At 36.1% G+C, this 26,599-nt stretch overlaps 2 protein-coding genes across 2 annotated transcripts in view; both read right to left on the reverse strand.

Annotated features, from left to right (window-relative positions):
* Positions 1 to 3,471, reverse strand: part of PHTF1 (putative homeodomain transcription factor 1) — a 43,534-nt gene extending 40,063 nt beyond the window's left edge. The window contains exons 1-3 of the mRNA XM_063104862.1: positions 3,383 to 3,471; positions 3,056 to 3,130; positions 2,358 to 2,414 (exon numbers count right to left, since the gene is read on the reverse strand). Of these exons, the coding sequence (XP_062960932.1) occupies positions 2,358 to 2,414; positions 3,056 to 3,100 (102 nt within the window). The 5' untranslated portion in view covers positions 3,101 to 3,130; positions 3,383 to 3,471. The remainder of the gene's footprint in view (positions 1 to 2,357; positions 2,415 to 3,055; positions 3,131 to 3,382) is intronic.
* Positions 3,472 to 5,929: 2,458 nt separating this feature from the next.
* The window catches only part of RSBN1 (round spermatid basic protein 1), a 39,357-nt gene continuing 18,687 nt past the window's right edge, over positions 5,930 to 26,599 (reverse strand). Inside the window, exons 3-8 of the mRNA XM_063106301.1 lie at positions 16,094 to 16,231; positions 15,635 to 15,777; positions 12,330 to 12,497; positions 11,210 to 11,318; positions 10,071 to 10,547; positions 5,930 to 8,018 (exon numbers count right to left, since the gene is read on the reverse strand). Coding sequence (XP_062962371.1) covers positions 10,074 to 10,547; positions 11,210 to 11,318; positions 12,330 to 12,497; positions 15,635 to 15,777; positions 16,094 to 16,231 — 1,032 coding nt within the window. The 3' untranslated portion in view covers positions 5,930 to 8,018; positions 10,071 to 10,073. The remainder of the gene's footprint in view (positions 8,019 to 10,070; positions 10,548 to 11,209; positions 11,319 to 12,329; positions 12,498 to 15,634; positions 15,778 to 16,093; positions 16,232 to 26,599) is intronic.

Genomic DNA, 26,599 nt, shown 5'->3' on the forward strand with positions numbered 1-26,599 from the left:
TACTCAAAAACCATCAAAATCTTCTCATTTTCTACAGAACCATATATAAAGTTCTTAGTACAGTAATCATGTAAGCTCCAAAGAGATTTATGGTCTATCAACCCCTCTGCATAGCTTACACTCCAATCATATTAGGCTACTTGTTGTTCCCTTAAACAAGTCTTATACTTCTGCTTGTTAATTCTTTTCCTCTTGTGCTCAGCAGCCCGAAAAATGTCTTAAACATAATAGCTCAATAAATGTTTGTGGAAGAGTTCATACTATTTTTTAAAATACAAGTTAAGATTTTGTAAATTTCTGTCATTTATAATTTTGAATTATAATTTTATATATGTAATTTTAATTACTTATAGTGCTGTGATCTGATGTTAATATTTATTTTTTAAGATTTCTTTTCCTTTTTCTTTTTTATTTTCTCTTTCCTTATTTTTTGTTTTAAAAAAGAATCTGTATATGTGTTAATCTATTTTTAAATTGTTAAATACTTTTTGTATACTAAACTTTGGCCAATATTTGTCTAAGACCTAATTAAACATATCCTGGCTTTTGTCCCACACCATTAGACTGTGAAACCCATGGAAGCAAGAACAACATTTATCTTTTTCACTGTAGTCTTAGCACCTAGTACGTGTGTGGCATATCGACACCATAAATGTTTATAGTTGTCTTTAATTTCATTCCTTCCACTGCTGCTAAATTAAAAAGTAGACATTAAAGAGTTGTTAGGTAGATTGTCCTATGAGAGAACAATGAATAAAAATATTCATAATGGATGGGGTTCAATATAGCAAATCAATTCCTAGTATGAATTAAGATGTTCTAGAGCAAGAAACAAACACAATTCCTGCCCTTAAGGCCTATGAACACACACAGGTTAACAAATGACTTTGATACAATGCACAAAAGGGAAGGTACATGATAAATGGCATGGAAATAAAAGTTGAGGAAATCTTTAAACTGCCTAAGGGAAGGAGGTAAGTAAGGAAACTCTAAAACACTAAGTAAAATCCTTTTAAGTATAAGGAAACCAAAACCCAGACAAACTACAGTATCTTGTCAAGATCACAAGGCTAGACATCACAAAACAAGATCTCTCAGTTCTGTGCTCTATTATACCATACTTACTATTAATACTGTTTAGCAGCTCACAAAAGAATAATAGGATGAGATTTAGAGACTTGGAAAATAAAATTTGGAGATTTATTCATCCTAACTCCATATTCCAATAATATAAATAATCAAGGGTGGTACAAAATTGTGAAAAGTTAGCCAGGTACAATAGTTCAAACAGCTTTCTAGTTAAAAGGAATGCACCCTAAGTATTGGTTAAATGCATTTCATCAAAGAGATGTAAACCATCAGTGTGACTTAGAAATAAATTCTATTAAGTTGTATTAACCCATGTCAAAAAAAGAAAAAAAGGTGTTAACAGAGGGTTTGCAGCAAATCTTTTAAAAAGAGAGTCCAAAAAAGAGAATCTGCCAGCATTTATCATCATGTTCCCAGAAGTGAGATCTGAATCTGCAGTTCTAAGTATTAGAGTCAGTAGAGAGATACATTCTTTTGAGGGCCAGGAATGGTTCTTTAGGCTTTTCCACATCTCTCAAGACTATCCAGCTACACTTGGCTATCAAGAAACCATTCCATGACTAATTTCCACCAGCATCCCTATACATCTTGATCCCACCACAACTCTGACTTTGGAATATTGTATTATTTAACCTTCTCTTTCCCTATTATAAATCAATAAACTGGCATTGTAAATGATACGTCAGTTTTTGGTTGCTTGGTTAGCATAAAATAACCTAAGAATCTGCTCAGTTCTAACAGCAGCGTAGAAAAAAGTTTAAGAACCTGAAAAACTTAAGACCATTACTGTAAACCAGTGATTGAAAAAATGGAGACCCACAGGCTGGAATAAGGCAATAAACAGATTTTATTCGGCTTGCACAGCTTAAAAAAAAGAAGAAAAAAAATATGCTCATAAAAGTCTGGATATTTCACATAAAAAATAAATATTTCTACTTCTCTTGGAAAATCAAAAACCCTGGCAATACTGGACCTGCATTGCCATATGGAAAAAACTGGCCAAAGTTAAATAACCATAGCCCCATTTATATGGAACATTTGCTCTCTCATTCATCATAGACCAACCACTCCTTTCTATTTCCCCAATACTGAGGCCAAATTTCAACTGTCATTGTCATTATGCTTGCACTACTGGTTTTCTTATAAACTTCATAGTATAAAGAACACCATACTTGGTGGATAAGTGCAGATTTTTTTAAAAAGTAAGTACAGTCCACTCTTCACATTAATGCATTAACACAAATCTATAATCCAAGAAATCAATTTACCTTAATCTGAGTCTGTTCGATTGACTTTTCCCATATCTGCTGATCATATGCTCCAATCTGAAATAAGGAGCAGGCTAATTAAATGATACAAAGGAAATCCTTATATTTAAGTCAAGGCTCACAAAATTCACTAATCTATTAAGTATGGTATCTATCAATACGATATCTGAAAAATGTTTGTGCTTCTCAGAATTAGAATAAATTAATACTTCCAGGGACTGTTTCTTCAAAAATCTAAAATCGCTGAATTTAAAAATAAGTTAAAAAGCAATGCCCCAAATATTTGAAATTAAGTATTACCTTAAAAGATATTTCCACTTCTTAAGGAAAACATCAATAGGAAAACTAGAGAGGAATAAAAGGCAAGGGACAGACAGCTCAGTAAGAGCTGTGCAGATAAAGGCTTCATGTCTTTAAAAAAAAAAAAAAAAAACCAGTTTGATCAGAAGCAAACTTTCAAAGCATTGCTGTGGCGATGTATATGCTGCCTGAACAAGGGAAGTGACTTGAAAATCTTATTCTGAGACCTGGAACTGCGTTTAAAAGACATAATGACCTTGTACATCAATTTTCCATTTATGTCGAAATATCATATGAGAACACTTGGTACCACCAAACTCAGGGGAAAGTAACATGCTATTCTCTGTAGGAGCTTTTTGCAGGAAGTATGCTTTACAAATGAAAAATATTGATATTACCTTCTTTTGGTACCACGAAATAGCATCTCTCTCATTTGAGGCCATCTGTGTCTCCAGCCAGAGAATGGGATTTCACTGAAAATGAAGGAAAACCAGTTGGTGGGTCCAGTTGCTGAAGGTTACAGTTTGGGTAGGACTCGAAAACCTCTTCTCTCAGCCTCTCCGTGAGCTTCTGACTGTCTCTTTCTCCGGCTGTTTGCCAGGGAAAAAAACAAAAGACCAGGCGCAGTGGCGACCTGAGAAGCCTCTGCAATGTTTTGGGCGAGTGTGTTCACGGATGCAAGGGAGGGGCACCCCTTTCTCTACTCACCAGCGCCCGGCTCTCACCTGGTGTCCGCTGCCCCGCAGGCCGGCGGCCAGGCCCTTTCCCTTCAGTGGCCCCGGCCGGGCCGTGAGGCCGGGGGCGAGACGGGCCGGGCAGGCGGCATCTTCCCCCCGAGGCGGAGACGCCGGCTGGGCCGTTACCATGGAGACTGCCTAGGCCGCCGGCAGCCCAGAGACCAGAGGAGGGCAGTCTGTTGCCACAGACTCTGCGCCCTCCAAACCCGACCTACAGGGTCACGGGCTGAACAAAAAATAAGCAAAGAAAGAACTGGGAAATGAGGAGGATAAAAAGTGAAGGAGGTCTTCGCTAGGCCGCCAGTCGCTACGGCAACGACAAAAGGCTCTGCGCCCAGCCGAATAAGACAGGTGCAGAAGCCCCTGGGCCTCGGAGGCAGAAGCGGCGGGGCGGCGGCGCTAGTGCTCCCTGGACCGAACCGGGCCGGGAGCCGGCCGACAGCGAACAAGGGCAGCTCTGCAAGTCACCACACAGCCCGTCTCGGCTTCCGCTTTCCGGCTTTCGCTCTCGAGGTGGCTCCGCCCCTGGCCCGGGCCTTCCCTCCGAGCCTCGGTCCAGACTCCGGGACCGAGGGGTTGGGGAGACACACCGCGATCCGTGGCCAAGAGCAGCTCCCCCAGATCACCCGTCAGGTCTCAACTTAAAAGTCACTTCCTCAGAAAAGACATTCCCATCCATCCATCTAAAGGAGGTCGGTTCTCATATTCTAATAGTTACTGGTTCCTGGCTTTGGAGCACTTATCTGTGTTTCATTACTTAATATCGCTTTTCCCCCCTGGGCTGTGGGCTCCCTGAGGTCAGAGACGGGGGCCTGGCACGAGCCTGGCACATAGGTTCTCAGCATTTGTTGAATGAATGAATGTTCGCGCGAATTTACGCTGCCCTGGGACGAAAGGCCTGACAGGCTGCGACTGACTCCCTCTCCCGCTCCCCATCAGCCTGGGACTTGGGCTTTCTCAAGGGCTAGGGAAGAGGAGGGACGAAGCTTAGGGCAGTCCCAGGAGACTTTTCCCAAAATAGGGTAAGGGAAGGGGCAACGAGAACTGACTGTTTCTAGGTGAAGAATTCAAGCCGGCTGTTAGAGATCAGGAGAAAGGCACAGTCGCGCCCTAAACTGAAATAAAGGATATGTTAATGGGGTTTTTAAGCCGCAGTCCTCCTCCTATATTTGTATATATTTTCCCATTAATAAACACTGACCCCTAACGGCCATTCTCACCTTATTTGAACCAGTGTTTCTGCCTGCCCACAGCATGTAGCAGCACTTGGATCAGGTAAAGCTAACGACAGATAACAGCTACCATTTGGTAAAGCTTAACGTGCATGGTACTAAATGTTTTACAGACATTTCTTATAATCCATTAAAACGTCCTCAGGTGGAAGTTATCCCCACTTTACCGATGACGAAAATCGACTAAGATAAAAGTAACTCCCATAGGACTGATTTTTAAAAATTACTTCACCCAGACTTATTTTTATATTACACACATTGGCGGTGGTTTCCTTCTGTTTTTGCTCCAACAGCTTTTCCCTTCCTTAGGGCTAAACATTACAATTCTGTGGGGGTTCGAGACAAATGGCCAATTTAAGGGGGAAAAAATAGAAGTCATTTTTCACATATCTACATATTTGCTTTGAGACCTAAATTATATTACTATCAAAAAATATTTCACTTCGTTGTTTAGTGCACAAAAGGTTTTGGGGGGAGTGTGTGAAGGAACTGAGTCAGGTAAGTTGCATTAGTGAATAATGGTATGTAGCAAACCATTGTTCAGGAACCTTTTCAGTGCTTCCAAAGGCTGCCACTGAGCATGGCGTGAACTTTGAACCCAGAACTGGATTCAAATCCCTGCTCCCCCTAATGAACTATTTGATCTTAAGGCAATCTATTCAACTTAACAAGCCTGTTTTGTCACCTGCGTTATGGAGATAATAACCTTCTTACTAAAGGCTGTAAGGATTAAGAGATACACTCATATAAAGCGCATATGGCACTTTACATATAAAGTATCTGGCCCACGGCATTTACTCAAATGTTAGTTCCCTTCCTTTTCTTTCCTAATCAGAACAAAGAGCTATCAGTGCTTAGGACAGGTATCTCAAAGAGAGGTTCACACAAACAAAAACTGATGAGGAAAAACATCCATTTCATGTGTCATATTATACATCAGAGACATCTGAAGTCTACACACGACCTTCATTAATACTCCATGCACTTTCAATATCGACATCACCAGAATAAAAATTTAAGATTGTCTTCTCATAAGTAGATATAAACCAATTTAAACAGCAAGAGGCATAACTGCCACATGCCAAGCGTAATTTTTCTTCTTCCCCAAAACTAGTTCCTTCTCAGTATGGATGGAATTTTCCCGACATCTATGACATTTTCTTTAAGAAAGAAAAGTCGTAAGGCTTTCTAAATTATTTTTTTAAATAATAGGGGACAGAGAAGGGGAGGGATTAGTATTCTAAAAACAGGTTCCAGGTATCTAGAATTCACATGTGCTATTCGTTTTGTGATGAAACATCAATAAAGGACAAATCAGACTTTGTTTATTAAAAAAATACTTTACAGGAAAAAAAATTCTATGCATTCCATTGTCCTATTTTACAAAGAAATAGCTTAACAATTTAACACGCTCAGACAGCTACAAAAAAGCACTGTGTTAAAAGGATTATTATTCACACAAATTTAGATTTAAGACTATTCATTAAAAACCTTTTTTAAACACTCGTTAATATCAATAAACAAACTAAGGCCACACAACGCAAATAGTCCGCCAGGCAAATTATACATTTCATCTATATGCAAAGACCTCTTAGATAAATTAAAGCCACAAGAAAAAAAGTCTAAGCTGCCAATCAAAATGGAGTTTAGTCACAGAAAACACTATTACGTGAAAATTTACAACATGTGATAGAAGTAGTACATAAGTATTTCTTTAGAGGGAATTGAAAAGTGCTATATTTTAAAAGACAGCGCTCTCAACAACATGCACAAGTGGATTCCAAAAAATGTGTGAAGAAAATGGAAGGCCATAATATTTATGGAGAGATACTTGCTTTTAAAGCAACAAACTCTCAGGATGAGGATGGGTCCCCTATGTGCCAAAGAAAAATGTTTGTATTGTGCACTTCCTCTACTTGCATGACCAATAAATATAACTACAACCTGTTTTCAAAACATATAACTTAGCACAAATGTGAATCTCTGGCATGTGCTAGTGAAAAGTTCTTTTTTAAAAAACTGTAGCAATAATAAAACATTTATTAGACACAAACTCAAATATCCTAAAGGCGTAAATGCAAATTTTTAATGGCAAATACAGATGAAAATATAATGGACTAACATTAATGATTAAGAATATATTCACTAAGGGTTTTCATGGGTTTTGGAGTCTTGTTCCTATATTAGCTTTCATTCTAGACAATAATATTTATATAGGGAAAGGCAATAAGCAAAAGTTTCTCCAGCCATTAAGTGTGACCTTTATGTCTACTAAGATTGATGCGAGGCATCTTTTCCTAAGGTTTAGCAAAGAATTTTATATAATAAGCTCCTTTTCCCCCTACAAGAGCTTGTAGTATTGGTCAGCTGATATTCCAAATGTCTCTTAAGGGTAAAGGGCACTTTTTAAAGTCTTTAATTAAAAATAATAAAGTACCAGTTAAACAAATTCTAAGTACTGAATAAGCAAATTAAAAGTACAATTAAGCCTAGGAATTCATTTTTATAGAGTTAAGACTTTGGAGGGGGGGACTAGTATGTAGGTTTTTATTATTATTGCTTTATGAATTTGGGATACCTCCTTGAAACATAATCCTACTCCTAGCATAGCTTAGTAATTAGAGAATGACTTCAGGGGCAGGGGGAAGACTTTTATACTTTTTAATGGATAACTAAAATCATTCTACTTAACTAAATTAAGAATATTCATTTATTGGGTCCTTTCCATAAGCACATTTAAAAAATATCCCTCTGCTCCACAAAATACTAAAACTTATAACCACATTCTGCAAGTAATCTCAAGAGTTGGCACAATGGATACCAAAAAGGAAGATCAGCTTAAATTTCAGTTACATCTTCACTGCCATCACTACTTTACAAATCAGAAGATGCCAGATTGCTCCATGCCTCACTCCACCAAACCAAATAATTTAATAATTTTAAAAGTTGCAATCATTTGTATCACTAAACTAGGATACATCTTTGAAAGCAGTAAGAAATGCAAAACTTCTGCCTTTATATTCATCAGTCTTTAAAGCATGCTATTAAAATCTAATACTCACTCACATAGGACAGTTTCCAGGTATATTATTAGCTAAATGTTTCTCTCCATTCTATTGCAATTCTAACATACAATGAATTTATTAGTACATGATTTTAAACATTTTTTTATATTCTTTTACTGTGTTTATACTGGAGGTGAGGGTAGAATGTTTTATAAAAGGAAAATGGGGATTTGCTTTTGATTGTAGGTCTTTGCAGATCCGCTGGTTCCTGAGTGATTATACACAGTGCTGGCTGTCAGGAGACAGTCTCCTTGTTTATTAGCAATGACCAGCTTAGATGACAGATGGCATCTGCTGGATGGCAAGTGGGAGATGGTGAAATTGCATCTTGGAAGACAAGAAAAATAAAATAAAAATTTTTGCTATAACAACCTTGCTCTTCATGATTATTTTAAAAAGCAAATGTTGCCTGAGAAGAATTTTACTTTGCACAGCCTGGTAAAGCTCTATGAAATTCTTCTGGACAGAAAAATAAAAACAAGAAATAAACCAAACCCACACACTTTGTGATTAACCCCCACCCCGACAAAAGAACAAAAAACAACCTCAAAGGCAGGTCGCTTAAAAACTAGTCTTGATTAACTAGAATTTACCCTAGAATTTATACCCAAGATTGAAAAACACCCCTGCAATAATCACATTACCTTTCATACCATTCTAATAAACTTATTTACAAAGATAACTAAAACCAACATCACTTCCAATTCATAAATGGTTTACATTGAAACATCTCCCTATTTGTCTTCATCCTTTGTAACAGAGAATACATACATATACATATATATAAGGAATAATACAGATTCTAACTAATCACTGCAGTATTTGCTGATGGTTACTTTTCTATCGCTTTACACAGTGACCTCTATACTTTGCTAATATGCATTTAACTACACAACAATATTGCACAAAGTAATATTTATATAAGATTTAACCTATTGCAGAGTATTTTAGAGAAAATTCATATTTGATTTTCAAAAGATGCAGCTAAGTTTTCATGGTTGACAGACAATAAAAAGCAGCATCTTTTTTTTTTTTTTTTTTTTTTTTTTGCCTCTGTTAATGTAAATATTTCAATTCTCACCAACCAGGAAAAAAAATCTCCAAATTGCACTGTAACCAGGTAGATACAAGAATCTGGTCTTAGGTGTGGGAAGTACTCTTCCTTTAATAAACAAAAGGCCTACTGTATTAGTAACTAAGGAAAAGGGAAATGCATATCATGTTAACATTCTAAAATAACAGAAAGTTAAGACCACACTAGCTATATGAAATGTGCCTGTTTGTGAATGAAAAAAAATTTAAATACTCAGGCACTAAGCATTAAACTACCTGACACTCTAGGATGAAATCTAGTGCCACATTCTTTACTAAAAAACAGCAACATAGAGTAATAGTAAATAAACCCAGCTATTCACCAGTTAAAACTGAATTGAAGTGTCTCAACAGTATTTATTTATCATGAAGAGGCTGATGCCACATGACAATACTTTATCCTAAATTTGATGCTGAAAATATGACACCCTCATCAGAAAGACTGATATCATTCTACAAGTTGGACACTTACAATCAGTTTAGGAAGCAAAAGTGTCCACACAAAATGTAAGGTGCTAGGAAGCAGAACAGTAGAGTATCATGTCAACATTATCTCTTTTACCAAAATAACTTCCACAGTTACCATGTATTCTAGAAGAGATTAATGAACCATGGATAATGAATGACCAAGGACTATTGATCTTCAGATTTTTTTTTTAATTGAAATATCTGCTGGGCTTTAAATAACAGATACAAAAAAGAGAATTTGGATCAGGAAGTGCTGTGTTCTCTTTTGTTAAGAAACCAGAGAGCCACTGAATGTTCCTTAGTTTTTTGTTCTTTATGGTTGGGACTACTTACCTCTGGCCCATGTACCTGACGCAGGAACTCTTTCCTGCAACCTATGCCATTTTTACTGTAGAAATTGAATCTGTGCCATAAGGACACAAGTACTAAACCACAAATCTGATGGTTTACCATTAGAAACAGCAAATATGGCAAAAAACAAGTCAAGATAAAATTAAGGGAAGTGAATAATTTACCAAATAAGAATGTTATTCCAGATAATTCTCATTTTGATTTGAAGAAGAGATTGAATTGTTACCTCACACCTTAAAACAGAAAGTAGCAGCAGACCCACTATTACATACTGTACTAACGGGATAAGATACAACTCTAACTTTGCATAATCTGTATAAAAAAGATATGCTTGACATTTGTGGAATGTCATTTCTCTTTATAGAATTATAGGCAAGATTTCTCCAATAAAACTTAACTTAAGCCAGTTATAAAACTATAACTTCACATCAAAATCTAAAAAAGTTAAAAATGTGTTTGAATATGTACATATCACACAGGAGTGCTTGAATGTTCTTGCAGATTGTTTTGCTGGTCAGAGTCCAGTCTACTTTCCACCTTTAAAACTGGACTAGGATGAGTCTTCTGATCTTGCTGTGGATGAAGTTCTGATGAAGGTGAGAAGGATGATGAAGCAGTTGTCAAAAGCTGCATCTCTGTGCATGTTTCTTCAGATTCAGTTTTTATCCTAACACATTGGGAGTCTACTTCTAATTCTCGCTTTCCAGTTAACCCACAATCCATGTTAGAATTGCTGTCTGTGTTTTGAGTGGTTTCCACAACCGGGTGGTACTGTTTAAGTCTTATATGCCAAGCTAAGCTGCACACTGCTGACACTGTTTTGAACTGATGAATGACATTTCTAGGGATGAAGTAGATATCATTGTCGCATAGCTGAATTCTAGCATAACGAATGCCTTCCCGCCTCATTTGGTTTAGTTTGGCTTCATCCACCCACTGTACACACTGAAGAGAGGGAAAAAGTTGCAAGAGACTTTAAAACATATAATAATTTAGTAAAATAAAATATTATAATTAGCACAGGGAAACAGTAGGGACAAGATGTGTTACAATGACCATCAAACTGAAGTTAAGCAATACTAAATTATATATAACTTTCAAAAATTTCCTGTAATGCTTGGGAATATTTTTCCTCACATTTTACTACTTTTCTAGTAACAAAATATAGGTTAAAGTCAGGATGGCCAGGAGAATCATTTAAATTAATATTTCAAACTGCAGCTAAATATCAGTGTCTTTCCCACATGAGGGCAACATCTTATCTTCTCCTTCTGTGTCTTTCAACCTTTACCAGGTGAGGGCACAGTGCAATAAGGTTAACAAGTGAGACTGCTCATGGCAGGAACTGAGGAGCCTGGGCCTTTTGACCATCCCAGGCCCACCAGGCATCCCAAAGATTTAAGTGATCTTGAGCATTCTGCTTGGGAAACTCTGCTCTAATGATTTTCAGCACATACCCCCTCATTACAGCCTTTAATAGTAATAAAATTAAATTCACTATCCTATGTATCCAACCATAATATAAAATGCAAAATAAAATGAGTACAGATACTTATTTCCAATATCTCACTCAAAGGGTAGGTAATAAAAAAAACAAGAGTTATTACCTGGGAAACTGGAGGTTCATGAAGGTCTAACTGAAGTCTCTGTACAACATCAGTAAAATCCTCAGCATGAAAACAGATCACATCTTTGGTTATGCGAGGTTGATCACTCCTAAGATTAACAAAATTAAGTTTTAGGGACAAGCATCTGACGATGGAAAATGACAAATTTCAGTTTTCCTGTTCCTGAAAATGCTACTACTAGCACAGAAACAGATGCATACCTTCTAAGAACTAAGTATACATTTGCTTCTTTAATCAATTTTCAAAAAACAACAGTAAAACAATTTTTTAAAAAAATCAGATTAGTTGTTGCAAAATTAAAACAATGGCTAAAATATAGTTTTATTCTAAACTAGTTGTATTTGCAGTTCTCTCACCATTTTTGCTTCTCTATGTCCTAAGCTTTGTTAAAATTGGGCTCCAAATGAACGTACAATTGTGTAGCCACTATAAAAAACAATCCGGCAGTTCCTCAAAAAATTAAAAATAGAATTACCATATGATCCAGCAACTTCACTCCTGGATACATACACAAAAGAATTGAAAGCAAGGACATGGAGAGATATTTACACACCCATGTTCATAGCATTATTCACAATAACCAAAATGTGGAAGCAAACCAAGTGTTCACCAACAGATAGAAGATTAACAAAATGTGGTATATACATACAGTGTGTTAATATTCAGCCTTAAAAGGAGATTCTGACAGTTGCTACAACATGGATGAACCTTGATGACATTATCCTAACAACTAAGCTAGTCACAAAAACACAAATACTGTATGATTCCACCTAAATAAGGTATTTAAAGTAGTCAAATTCATTAAACAGAAAGTAGAACGATGGTTACCAGAGCCCAGGCGTGAAGGGGAAAAAGGGAGTTGTTTTTCAATGGATATAGAGTTTGTTTTGCAAGATGAAAAAGTTCTAAGATCTGTTTCACAACAATGTGATTATACTTAACGTTACTGAATGTACATTTAAAAATAGTTAAGATGGTCAACTTTATGTTATGTGTATTTCACCATAACTTAAATAAAAATTGGTCCTCAACCTTTTAGAGAGTCCACATTTTGATACACAACATTAACCAGCGCTGCAGTTGAGTTCCATTAACTTACCATTCACCAAACTGTACAGCTTTCAAAACCCCAACAGCAGCTGTACTCTGCCAGTCAAACCCCTGACCTACATGATCAGCATGAGCTCTTGTCCTATCTTCAAAGAGAACTTCACGGGGTTCACTGGTCCGAGGAAGGTACTGGAGATTTTTTATTTCATTCATTGATCTAGAGTTGATTTGGTTATGAAACAAAGGGAAAGCAAGTAAGAAAGGGACAAAAAAAAATTATTAATGGCTGTAAGGTGAAAAACTCTGCTGAAATACCAGATTGAAATAAGATGAAGGCTAAGAAGAGTTCAGTGACTTTGATCATTAGCTTTTAACACACTATACTGTAATGTTTAAAGTGATTACCTTCCTCTTGCTATAGATCATAATAAAGTAGAAGCTATAGTTTGGATTAGACTCTTGTATTTAAACATATAAAATTTGGTTGTCCAGCAACAGAAAATACAATTCAAAGTTTAAGGCTGTCTTTTTTTGTTTGTTTGTTTTTTGGTGGCTGGTGTTAAGGAGACTCAAACCCTTGACCTTGGTGTTATAACACGGTGCTCCAACTGAGCTAAATGGCTAGCCCTGTATGCTTCTTTATCCTCAGTCACCCTCATTTCCAACTCTCAAAACACTACTAGACCTCTGACTCAAGATGGCAACCTGTGCGTCCATATGATCGCCTTCCACATTAAAATGAAAGTAAAAGGCTTCAAACTAATATTGGAGAGAGGGCATTTGAGGCAGGAAAGGGTGGCAGTATAGATGAAGCAACTCACGGCCAGACATCTCAGATTCTGGCTAACAGTATGAAAGGGAAATTTCCCTTCTATACTATTAGCTGAGGAGATGTCTGAGAAGTATCCTAACTGCTAAGAAAGAAGTACAAGAAAAGGCAGTCTCTTCTTCTATTAGATATAATCAGATCCAGATGTGATGCCTAGAACTGCTATAGCCATCCACCAACCATAAAGGAAGACAGTGTAAGTACAAAGCCTGGGCAAAGAGAACAATAAAGCAGAGAAAAGAAAAGTACCAAGTATTGAGCCTAGAGAAAAGGAAAGAACCTAGTACTGAACTATATGGTGCCTAGAGCCAACCTCTCTGTACTTATTGATATAAAGAATGACAAACGCTTTATTTTTATGAACCAGATTTGGTCAAAAATTTTGTAGCTTACAGTCAAAAACATCCTGAAAAACTTTCAACCAAAAAACTGCATATTCTTCTCTAAACATACTAAACTTGCCATATGAATAGAACTAACATATAATAGAACTCTGACACATAATTTAATATCTACTTCTATGCCGGTCCCTCTAAAGTGTTGACACCTACCTGTTGACAAGTCTCACTGAAATATGAATAGAATTCTGAATAAGCCCAATGCTTTATTCTAAAATATGAATGGATCAACCAAGAATCAACAGATATCTGAAGATAGCAGATTGACAGACAGAGAAAGACCAAAATAAACAATGGTGAAATTTAAAAATTCAAAAGAAAGGTTAGAACACATAAGTCAAGTAAATGTCCCAGAATCAAAAGCAAAAAGGACCAGGAAATAAAAGGATAACCAAACCAGGAAATCTATTCAACCAATAGTAGTAGTTTCAGAAAGAAATAACAGAGAAAACAGAGATGAAATTACCAAAGCAATTAAGCAAAAAAAATTCCCAGAAAAAAAAAGACAAGAATCTTAAAATTGAAGGGGGCTACCAAACACCAAAAAGGATGATTAAAAATAAGAATAAGAATGAAAGACCAAAAAAATGCATCATTGTGAAACTTCAGACTGCCAGTGATAAATAGAGAATGCCATAGGCTTTCAGACAAGAAAAAAATAGGTTACCTACAAAAGAACAAAAATTACACTGGCATTAAGATTTCTCATAAATAATATCAGATGCTAGAAGACACTGGAGCAATGCTAAAAATCCTAAGGGAAAATAGAAACTCTAGAATCCAGCTAACCTATGAATCATATTTAATGACAGAAAAAAAAAACTCAGACATATAATGACTCAGAATACTTTCATTTTCTTACAATATTATTTGACAATGTGCTCAAGCAAGAGAAGGAAATATACCTAGGAAGATGACAACCACAGGTTAATGCAGAAATGCATTAAATGAGAAGTCCTGGGCTGTTAACTGTGAAATAAGCCTTCTACACTGAAGCAGGAAAACATGGAGCTCCAAAAGATTTCCATGTAAAAAACTAATGTGTTAGAACAAATAGTATGATAAAAATTCTGGAAAGACTTGAGGATATGATAAAAGGACAGAATACAAGGTTAACTACCAAAACCCTCAAGAAAAAAAAAAAAGATGTTATATAAGAAAGCCATACTCAAACAGATGAGAAAGTCAGTGTGGTTCCATTTTCTGCTTAAAACCATACTTAGATCTTACACGCTTTGTCAATAGGTGGATTCTAAGATTTGAAATCCAATAAATGGCGTTTATAATATTATGAGTAGCTATGCTTACTGCAGACCCAACTAGTAGGCTAAACATTAGTTTTCTAAGGTTCCAGTTTTATGTCGTCAAAGGAAGAATATACAAAAAGATATCTTTCTTTCCTGTATTTCACCTAGGTACTCAAAATCATATCACACTTTAGTTTCATATTTGGATCATCCATTTTTTTTCTTTAAATTGTTCTGTTTTCCCTGCAGTTTCTGGTTGCCCTTTATTGAGGGGAGACATACACTTTTCTAAAACACTTCTTTTAACTTTGTTAAAAAGAAATAGCCTAGATATCTAAATATTTCCCATTCTCTTTATTGCTTAAGATACATTCATTTTCCTGGAAGCAGATACATCTGGACAAGGTCCTGTTAGGGCCAGATTATGAAAGATCCCCTTGTAGACCACACTAAGGAGTTTGATCTTTTATCCTGCAGGCAGCCAGGACCCAGGATTTATGAAAAGAAGTAAAACTTAAATTGTTTTTCAGGACAACATCTCACCCTGATGACTGTGTAATGAATGGGCTGGACTAAAGAACTGACAACTAGATTTACTTAAGGGAGCTCTTCAAATAATCTAGACAAATGGTTTTCTTTCTTTTTTTTTTTTTTTGTCTTTTTCGTGACCGGCACTCAGCCAGTGAGTGCATCGGCCAGTCCTATATAGGAACCGAACCCACAGCGGGAGCGTCGCTGCGCTCCCAGCACCGCACTCTCCCAAGTGCGCCACTGGCTCGGCCCTTAGACAAATGGTTTTCAAACTGTGCTCAGGTCTCAATCATTTTTATAAGCAACCAACTACAGAAAGCAGTTTTGTTTAAGAAAAATAAACGTTTACCGTCGTCTTTTGAAGGGTGACTTTGGCATATCTGCTGTAGGGATCATCTGTTCTCCTGGCCTTACCCACATTATAGGTCCATCATCACTCTGAGACCTACACTGGAGTCGGAGACTGGAAAGTGTACCCCAGGGCAAAGTCATCTAGAAATCAGATGAATGAATCACATTAAAAATATTTCTTATACTATTTACAAGTTAATCCTCCCCACCTAAATAAAAATTCTAAGAAGCTGTTTTGCAAGTGTATATAAAGAAATAAATACTATATACATACTAATTTATATTTTAAGAAGAATAAATGAAGTTAAGTACTATTTACCAATACTCTTCTAAATATTTCTATTAAAAACACTGAATAAAATTTAATTTCAATAGGCAAGGTTAGCTTAATACTCTGTAATATAAAGTGCCCATTTAAGTAATGATCAAAACTTTAATAATCTAAATTAATACTCACTTTCAGAAATGGTGATTCTTCTAACATATCAAGGAACTCTGGGAAATAATCACCAACTTCTTCATCTACTGCTCCAACAAGACTTATCTGCCGCATAGGACCTGCTCGGTAGGTGCCACAGCAGTATGTCCTGTTGACCTGAGATAAAATGAAAGATGGCGGAGAAAGGACTGAAGTACACTATAATATAATTAAAGAATTAGAATAGGGTATTATTTCCAATGTTGCTATTTCTTCTACATTTTAATAACTCAGTGGTCAGTACCTTGGATAAAGTCAATAGTTTCAGAGGCACCAAAGCACACTGACAAATACATTGATATGACATGTGCCACAAACAGAAAATTTCAATGTGCAAGTTACTATACTCCTAACATTTTAAAAGAAATATTGAGGACATTAAGATAAACTTCTCTAAGAATGATAATTTTTGAACTTTGTAAACACTTTAAAGTGTGATCTTTATTTGCCGGGGGGGGGGGGGGGGGGGCCAGTAAACAGTGAAATTGACAGGGTAGGAAAAAAGACCACTGTTCAGATTAATCTTCATATTCATTATGTATTCCCTAGCTTGAAAGTCTTCACTTCAGGCCAAATACCAGGCTGACTATTACCAAATCCAATCCCCCATTGCTTCCACATAAGAGCCTCCACTTCAGGCAGGCTGATCTTTTTCTCTACTAAATTTATGCCAAACTTATTTCTATCTCCCCTTGGAATGTCCTCTTTTCTGTCAACACAAATGTTCAAAGTCCAGTTCAAGAGGTTTTTTTTCCTGGAAGACTTCCTGGTCACCCTCGATGATCTTTCCCTTTTCTGAAGTCTAATGTTATCTGCAAGCACATATACATTTTCTCTATATCAACTGTTAGGGAATATCCTACTAAAAATTTGCAGCCCAGAGCATTCTATCTAGCATTCAAATGGAATCTACCAATTGAGTCCATACAATCTGATATTATTCCTCTAGTCATTTTACATGTGTTCTTATCCTATCTCTAATTTAGAATGAATGTTTCTCAAGGGCAGATTCACAGATCCTGTGCATAAAGATGGACTAGACTAAAAATGCTAGATTTTTCCACCTCAGATCAGTTACCTAGCATTTTCTACCTTAGTTAACATACAGGTTAAATTGAAAAGCCTAACATATAACTGTACTTTTATAAAATGGATCTCTATTAAACATTCAAAAAAAAATTCTTAAAGAATCAATTGTTACTCTTTTAAATGCCACCTATTTTGCCTTAATAGAAAGCAGTTTACATAAATGACCGTCCAGTATTTCTTACACAATTAATTCTTCACTATTAGTCCTTGAGAAGCATTTTTAGAATTGAAAGCTTTTTCCACAATTTAACATCACCTGCATACATACACATATACACAGAAAGAAAGGTCTTAGATCTTGTTCTCAAATAGCAGGGATTCCTTAATTCACTGCAAGATCACTTTAGGTGATCATTAAGCAGTAACCACCCAAGCCAGAATATCTTGCATATATGTGTATGAATTACCTTCCATACATTTGTATGATCATCATGCTATAAAAAGCCAGGGGATGCAACATGGGAAAGAGATTCATCATGGGGTATAGAGATAAGTAAGAAACGAGGCTTTTCTAAGCATTATTCTAACCTTTCTAAGCCAAGCATCCTAATATGACTAAAGCAGATTTAACCTTCAGTACCATTTCTAGGAATCATGCTTTCAATGGTATTAAGAAATATCAGTCTTCCCCCAAACTCCTCCCCAATTATTCTCAATTATGAGAAATTCCTTTACCAAGAAAGGCTTTCAATCTATACAGGGTAGTGGCATTTTATGAGAGGAAAGTCCTAAAGACCTATCATACTTTAAAGCTCCCAAAACTAAAGATCAATCCTGAAGAAGTACATTGACAAGTGGCAGTTTTCAATTTATTTGGCCTGCTAGCTTTGAATGCATTATTAATTTGAAGGAATTCACATTACTTTAAGTTTTACACACAAAGTGAGATTGAAATAACATTTTTTATCACAAGTTTACCTAATTCAAATACCACTAAATTCAACAGCACTAAACTTGAAGACAACTTAAAAATGCAAACATATAGGATAATTAATATGTGATGTGAATAAATATAAAGCATCATTTCCTATTTGGAAAGAGTAAAGAAGTAAACCTGAAAAGGGGGCTGGATGGAACAACAGAAGAAAAAGAGAGAAGTATGACCATAAAATATAGTGAATTTTTATGATCTCACAATTTTGTTAAGGCTAACATGTTTATTTTCATCTACACACAAAGAAAAACTTCTATCTTATGAGAATCTTCAGGTTCACACCTTTGTGTGAGTACCAATGCTGTATAGATAATGAATGCCAAAGAATTAACAATGTTCAATTTCTATATAGCAGCAGAAGAGCCATCATCAAGTAAATACCAGGACTGCATTTTGAAAGCTGCAATATGTAAGGCCTATTTGGAAAACTGTAGCTAAATTAGCCTAGCTAGAGACAAGCCTTATTAGAAAACATAACCTTCCTGTTTTCATTCCTTTACTTACACTAAATTAGACCTTTGGCAACCTATGTTTTTTGTTTTTGTTTTTGTTTTTGTTTTCTCAATATCAGCCCCCTCCTGCTTTCAGTTCCATCCATATCTAGCCTAGATCTCAAGGTTTATCCCTCTCTCGTAAACACACTCATGCTCTATCCTAGTCCTTCTACTAGCCCTGCCTCCATATCCCAAGCCTGAAACATTCTAACCATCAGTGCTACCCCTGGACTTTTCCATTTCATGAAGCAATGAATCCCTTTTATCATTTGAACTCATTTTTAAAACTGAATATCTTGCAATTTATCATCAAAAGAACCCTCAAATGCCTTTTCCACATGAGAATCCCACTTCTCTAGGATTCATCTATATTTCCTGTCTATTGCCTCACCTCAACTTTTATTCACATTACAAGTCATGGCAATCAGGATTCTGTCCACACCACTCCCCTGAAACAAATCAATAGTGATCTCCTCATAGCCAAATTCAAGGGATGTTTTTCAGTCATCCACTTACTTTACTTCCCTTCCAGGCTTCTTCTCTCCACCATGTGGTTTTTGCAGAATCGGACCATTTCTCATTTAACATAGTATCTGTAGGTGGTTTCAATTATACTACAGATTTAACTACCATGTACCTTGCTACATTCCATATCTCTACCTCTATCGTAAAACTTTTCCTTAGATTCAGACCTGTACATACAACTGCCTCCTGGACAGCCCACAGACACCCTTATACATTATACATATAAAACTGAGCTTGTTTTCTTATAAGGTTCTCTTCCACCCCCAAACCTGTTTTTTCCTTTCTGAATTTTCTTCACCAGTTAATAATACTCATCCTCTCAGTTTCCAAATCAGGAATTTACAAGTTCTTCTTAAATGTCAAAATCTATCCTTCTAAATCTGCTGTACCACTGCATTACTTCAGTAGATAATTTCTCACCTAATTGCAAAAACCAGTATCTTTGCTTCAGGATTCCCATCCCCAAGAACCATCCTACATGCTGCTACAAATAATCTCTTTAGGAAACAAACATCTTACTATTCAACCTTCCTGTTTTAAATCCTTCAGTAGCTCCATATTACCTACAGCATCAAGCTCAAAATTCTTTTCATAGCAGACAAAGCCCCTCCAGCTCTATTATTCCAAAAGAACTATGCCACATTTGCTACATTCCAAATATACATTTTCCATATTCTAAATAATCTGTGCTGCCTCCACAACTTTTCATGTTATTGTCCACCTTTATAACTTCTATTTATCCTTGAAGGTGATTAAATAGACCAAAGAGAAGAACTGAAAACAAGGTTTCAAGCTCAAAGAAATGAAGGACATAAAAGATCTAACACAAGGACATAAAAGATTTAGCCAAGTTGGATTTGGAGTTATAACTAGATCAAAAAAGGTAAAGAATAGAGGCACAGACTTGGAAATTATCTACAAAGTATAATTTTTAAAGTGAGTAAGACTTCAGAGAAAGAATATACAGAAACAAAGGACCAAGAACTGCACTAAAGAGGAAAGAGATATTTGAGAGATGCAAGGAAGAAGAGTTATTAGCTACAGAAACTGTGAAAGGATGAAGAAAGAAGAAAACAATTTAAAAAATGTAAGAATAAACATTTCAAAAAAACGGTCAAGGACATAAGGACTATCTTAAACAACAACAACAACAAAAATGGCTGATTAGGAAGGCACTAATTACCCCAGAATGCATTTTCACTGAGGAACTAGGTTAAAGGAAGTCGAAGAATGATTGATAAGGAACATACTGTTAATTTAGACCAAGGGCTGGCAAACTTCAACCCATAGGCAAATCCAGGCTGCCAAAGTTTTTACTAGAACTCAGTCATGCCCATTTATCTACATTACAATGGTAGAGTAGAGTACTTGCAAAAGAGATGGTATGACAAAGCCTAAAATACTATCTGGTCCTTTACAGAAAAAGTCTGCCAACTTCTGATTTAAACCACTCACAAAAGAAATAGGGCAATATATTTGAATATAAACTTTGTGAAAGAAAATAATCTGTATTCTTAACTACTGTATATCTGTTATACAAAGTGCCTTGTATGTAGTAATAAATATTTGTTGAATTTATGTATGCTGAAACTGGAAATGAAGTAATCAACCATTAAGCTCTGGGGAAAAAAAAAAGAAGACGAGCTACTGTTTAACAGTGTCTATCACCTGCATTAAAAGATTTAATAAATGCAAATGTTTCTGATGCATTTAAATAACAGCACAAGTTAGAAGACAAACATCCATGACCACAAATTCAGCAAGCACCAACTGTGTGAAACTGATGACAAATAAGCAACGACTAATTATCTCTAAGTATTCTACTCTTTTTTCCTTTTAGTCAGAGAACTTCCTGGGCATATGGTCAATAAGCTAGGATCCATGGCAGCTAAACATGGCCTGTAACAAAGTTCTGTGGCCAATAGTACATTAGTATAAGTTACATATGCAATTTCCAGAGCATGCCTTTATAAGGAAGCAGCTTGTCCTCTCCACTTCCTCTTTCTTTCTTTTGAGGGCTGAAAAAGAGAGTGGTGTAGAGACAGGCTCAACCGTGCAAAAGACAACACCAGAGGGGATGGCAAAACTTAAAGACAGAAGGAAACGAGGATTGGATGAAATCAGGGAACAAAGCTGTTCATCTCTGGACTGTTTCACAAGAGAGAAATTTCTTGTATATGGAGTATATGGAGTCTCTTTGTTGTAGCGGTTTAGCCTATATCTTGTACACTCTGTATTAAGGAAGGCAATACTTTCTGCATTGCACAGATGACATTTGGAGTATTATTTCCTAATCTGGGCTAAAAAAAAAAAACATCTATAATTAGAGCACATCCAAAAGAAAACAATTAAGGTGATTAGGGACTTGCAAGCTATACAAATTGCAGGAAGAGCACAAGAAATTAAAAGTATTTTTAAAGTATTTAATTTGAAAAGATTAAAGAGGGGACACAACAAGCCTTCAAATGGTTGGAGGCTTATCACAGAAGAGTAGGTTTACATAACTAAAGAACAGGACTTGGAAAACAGGTATCATTCATTCATACAAGTTTACTGTATATTATATGCCAGAAACCGTCCTCAACACAATACAGCAAACCAGAACTGTTCCCGGCTGCTTGAAGCTTACAGTCTAGTAGTGAGATGCAGACACTAATCTAAACTAATAACTATAAACTGTGAGGTCTACAGAATGGGAGGTATACGACACTATGAAAAAAATCATGGGATCCTGATCCAGGGGAAAACGTGTTCCTCAAAATAACATTCAGCTAAAATCTGAAGAACAAGTTTAGAGGGAAACAAAATCAATTACACATTGCCTTTTCTTTTTTTTTTTTTTTTTGTCTTTTTTGTGACCGGCACTCAGCCAGTGAATGCACCGGCCATTCCCATATAGGATCCGAACCCGCGGCAGGAGCGTCGCCGTGCTCCCAGCGCCGCACTCTCCCGAGTGCGCCACGGGCTCGGCCCACACATTGCCTTTTCCAAGGTCTAAAAGAAAGCTAATGACAGTAAACACAGTAAACAAGACAAAAATAAAAATGAGACTGGAGAAGTAAACTGTGGCTAGATAATGGAGAGTCTTGAAGACCACATTAAGGATTCTGAAAAGCCACTTAAGAGTCTGAAGAAGGCAAATTATCCAATTTGCCCCTCCCCCCGCCTTTTTTGTTGTCGTTCTTTTAGTTTTCTCAGAAGAAAGAGACCAATTAGGAGGGTTCTATAATATTCCAAATAAGAAATGGTAGGGTAAGCTAATAGCAGTGGAACTGATTATAAAAAGGAAAAAAAATGTTTTTCAAAGTATCTAGGAGGTAAAATCGTCAGGACTTGGAGAAAGACTGGATATGATAGAGAAGAGAAAGGAGTATCAAGGATGACTATCAGGTTCTGCTCTTTGCAACCAGATGGAGAAACTACATTCTCTTCTGGAGGAGGACCAGGTTTTGGGTGGGGAGATATCTTTTACTTTTGGACATGATGAACTTGAAGTAATGACAGGCTGAATAAAATGACTCCCCCAAATAATCCAGGTTTCTAATCCCTGGAACCTGTGAATATTACCTTAATGCAAAAGAAACCTTGCAGATGTGAATAAATTAACATCTTGAAATGGGGAGATTAGCCTGGATTCTCTAGGTAGGCCCTAAATGTAACCAGAGGTGTCCTTATAAAACTGAGTTAAGGGGAGATTTAACTAGAGAGGAGAAGACAATGTGAATGATGGAAGCAGAGAATGGAGTAATGTACGGTGAAGATGGAAGAAGGGTGCCACAAAACCAAGACATACAGACAGACACAGGACGCTAAAAAAGGCAAATAAATTCTCCCTCAGAGCCTTCAGAACTATAAGAGACTAAATTTGTTGTTTTAAACCACTATGTTTATAGTAATTAGTTATAGCAGCCATAGAAACTAGGTACCCTGAGGTACCCTTGAAACACCGAAGTTGATATACCAAGAAGGCAGCTGAGTCTAAAATCAGAAGAGATCTAGACTGAGGATATAAATCTAGTCATTGGCAGTAAACAAAACTTGAAACTTAAAAGAGACCTGACTAGAGAAAATATATAGTTAAAAGAGAGGGGATCTTTGAAAGCTTCAATTTAAAAATCCAAAAGGGGAAGAAAAACTGGCAAGAAAGAGAATGTAAAGGAGAGGTCAAGTAGAGAGGTTAAGAAGAAAATGAGCACAGTATCATGAAAGTCAAAGTAAGAAAACATTTCATGTAGCGCTTGGTCAAAATGCTGCTGAGATTTCCAGTAAGATAAAGATGAAAAAATGCCCACTGTTGACATCAAAAGATTTTTTCAGAGAAATTATGGGGACAAAAACCAAATCTGAATGGGCTGAAGAGAGATGAGAAAATGAGGACAGCACATGTAAACAATTCTTTCAAGAAGTTTGGCTGTGAAAAGACTGACATAGGGAAATAGGAACAAGGGAGAATGTTTAACATGGAACGACTGAGCAACTCTCTACAGGTTGTATAAACTTTCATTCCCACTAGCAATGTAAGAAAACATGTCTCCAACATCAATAACAGAATGTTATCAAACTTTTGGATTTTTACTAATTTTATAAGTGAAAACTAGCATCTTGGTAGTTTTAATCTCACTTTTCTTAGGAGTAAGGTTGTATATCTTTTTAAAGGTTAAAAGACCATTTGTGTTTCTTTTTCTGTGAACAGTCCATTCTTATTATTTTTATATTTGGTTGTTGGTATTTCTCTGATCTATTTTTAAAGTTCTTTATAATTTAGGAAGGTTAATCCTCTGTCAGTGATATGAGTAGAAAATAATTTTCATAATTTGTCTTTTGACTTTGTTTACAGTGGTTTTTGCTTTTTTTGAGGGGGGGTGTCACAGAAAGACCTTTCCCATTTCAAAGTTATAAAAGAATTCTTCCATGTTTTCTTCTACTACTTTTATGTCTCCTTTTAAATATTTGATCCCATTTGCAATTTATCTTGGTAGAGAGCAATATGAATACGAATTCTACATAATTACCCAAATGTGCCAACACTATCTTCTCTGCCACCAATGATTTGACATGCTATCATTTTTATATGTTTCATATTTTTTTTATATTTATGTCATTTTTATATAGCAAACACAAATATATGTATTTGGGTCTTTTTCTGGACTTACTTTTCTGTCTCACTGAATAGTTTTCATTAGTTCATCACTGATTTAATAATTAAATCTTTAGAATGTATTGGTATCTAATAGACCATTCCTCCATCATTGCTTTTCTTTTTCTTTTGTGGCTGCTTGTGCCTACTTATTTTTCAAGTAAACTTCAAAATCGGCTTGGTTGTCCCAGAAAAAACCAACCATTTATATTTCATTGTGATTGTGTTCTATTTATAATTTAGGGAAAATTGTCATTTTTGATGTTGATTCTTCTTATATCTTTCCATTTAAGTCTTTTTCGTTGGTTTTTGTTTTTAATTTTTTTTTTTTTTTTTTTTTTTTTTGGTGACTGGCTGGTACTGGAATCTGAACCCTTGACCTTGGTGTTAACAGCACCACACTCTCCCAAGTGAACTAACTGGCCATTCCTAAGTCTTCTTTTGTGTGATCATGCTTTAATACTAATGGGAAGAATCTGGTAAAGGAGCAAAGGTGAAGAGGACTGCTACTTAAACATGGTAAACTGAAATGCAAGACCTATATCTACTCTTTATCAAAATCCTACTCAAATGAGAGTAAAATAGGCTATAAATCCCAGAAAGTCAAAGAGAACAGAAGTAAAAACTACAGAAACAAGCTATCAAAACGTTTTTGGAAGGTGAAAAGTGTCTATATGAATTATCAGACTAAGTACTTTGAATACTGAGTACCCAAAAAGCCAGTTTGTGCTATAGAACCATGGAAAGGCTAAGTATCATAGGAAGTAGGGAACAAAGTATCAAACTAAAAACAAAACAGATGGGTTTAAAAATTGTATAAGGGTCACTCAGACTTCTCCGCTTACCTTCCAGCTTCCTACCCCAAACTCCTTTCCTTACCCTATCTATTGGTGGAGAAAGTAAACCAAAATGACTACAGACACAAGAATATCAGGTACAAGTCTGAGAGAGAGCTGTTATATTGAAAGCAGGGAATTAAGTAAAATTCTATATATTTAACAATGAAATCGCCTACCTACTTCCATAGCTCAGCTCCAAGAATTCTAGAAGGCAAAGGTATAATAACCTACTCTACCCCCATGGCAAAAATGTGATGAATTCTTAGCTGTAGAAATTAAAAGCCCCAGAGAAAAGATCTCTAAACACTGATATTTGGAGCTATTCTCACAATGATATGGCCAGACTCCCTACCTAATCATCAACTGATAAGTCCCACCTATGTGTTCACAGAGTTTCTAATAAGTTTTATACTGACTCATGTTTAAATCTGAACAGATCACAAGAAAACATCTAATATAAACAACGTTCTTCATTATGTGAGAAAGGAGGAGAGAGAGGTTGGAGGATTGGGAGTGGGTAACTGACATAAAAGATCTTAAGCAAATGGGTAAAGAGTTTCTACTTGGGATGGTGGAAAAGTTCTGGATAAGGATAGTGGTAATGGTGGTACAATATTGTGGTTGTACTTAATGCCACAGAATTATATACTTTCAAATGGTTAAAATGGTAAATTTTATGTTATGTGTATTTTAAGAGAATTAAAAAAAAAAATCTAAGCAGGCTGAGGGTTAGCATCCAGAAGACAAGAAGATACATCAGCCTCTGTGGAGAAGGTAGGGTATCTTCTCTATTATAACAGGAAGGAATGATGAAAATACGTATAAATAAAAAGTCTGAATAGTCAATATGGAGAACAGGCAAGCATGCTGACCAAAAAGAAAAAGTACACATCCTAGGCAATGTTCAGGAGCCAATGGAAGCCTTGTGAAACTTTATGAATGGACTAGGTCCCAAACAATTACCAATCCAAAAATGATTTTTTTTTAAAAAAATTTGCACTCTGTAGAGGTTAGACAAGATTTTCTTAGTTTATGATGCTATGAAATTCCACAAAGATGGTATCTACATGAGAAATGGTAGATGTTATAAGGTTTAAAACAGTGTTTTTAAATTTGCCTGATCATAGGACTTGGATCACTTAAGGTACTTATCTCAGGCCTCACTCCAGCCTAATGAATCAGAATCTCTAGGAGAGGAACCTGAGATTCTAATATGTATTTTGAACTAGCAACCCCAGATTATTCTTTGGATCTGGCAAGTTTGGGAAACTCTGGCCTGGAAATGGCACCTGAAACCAAAGACCAAGTTGAGTTCTACCACTTCCCAAACTGTATGTATTGGGGCATAGTGGGGGAAGAAACAAGTGTTGGGTGGTTTGGAGGGAGGTAAGTAGGGATCAAAGAACAGAAAAAAGCAAGGCTGCCATGGAAGCAGGAGATATAACACTGACAGAAAAAATTCAGCCT

This window comes from Cynocephalus volans, chromosome 8 (assembly GCF_027409185.1).
Source record: "Cynocephalus volans isolate mCynVol1 chromosome 8, mCynVol1.pri, whole genome shotgun sequence".
Taxonomy (NCBI): Eukaryota; Metazoa; Chordata; class Mammalia; order Dermoptera; family Cynocephalidae; genus Cynocephalus; species Cynocephalus volans.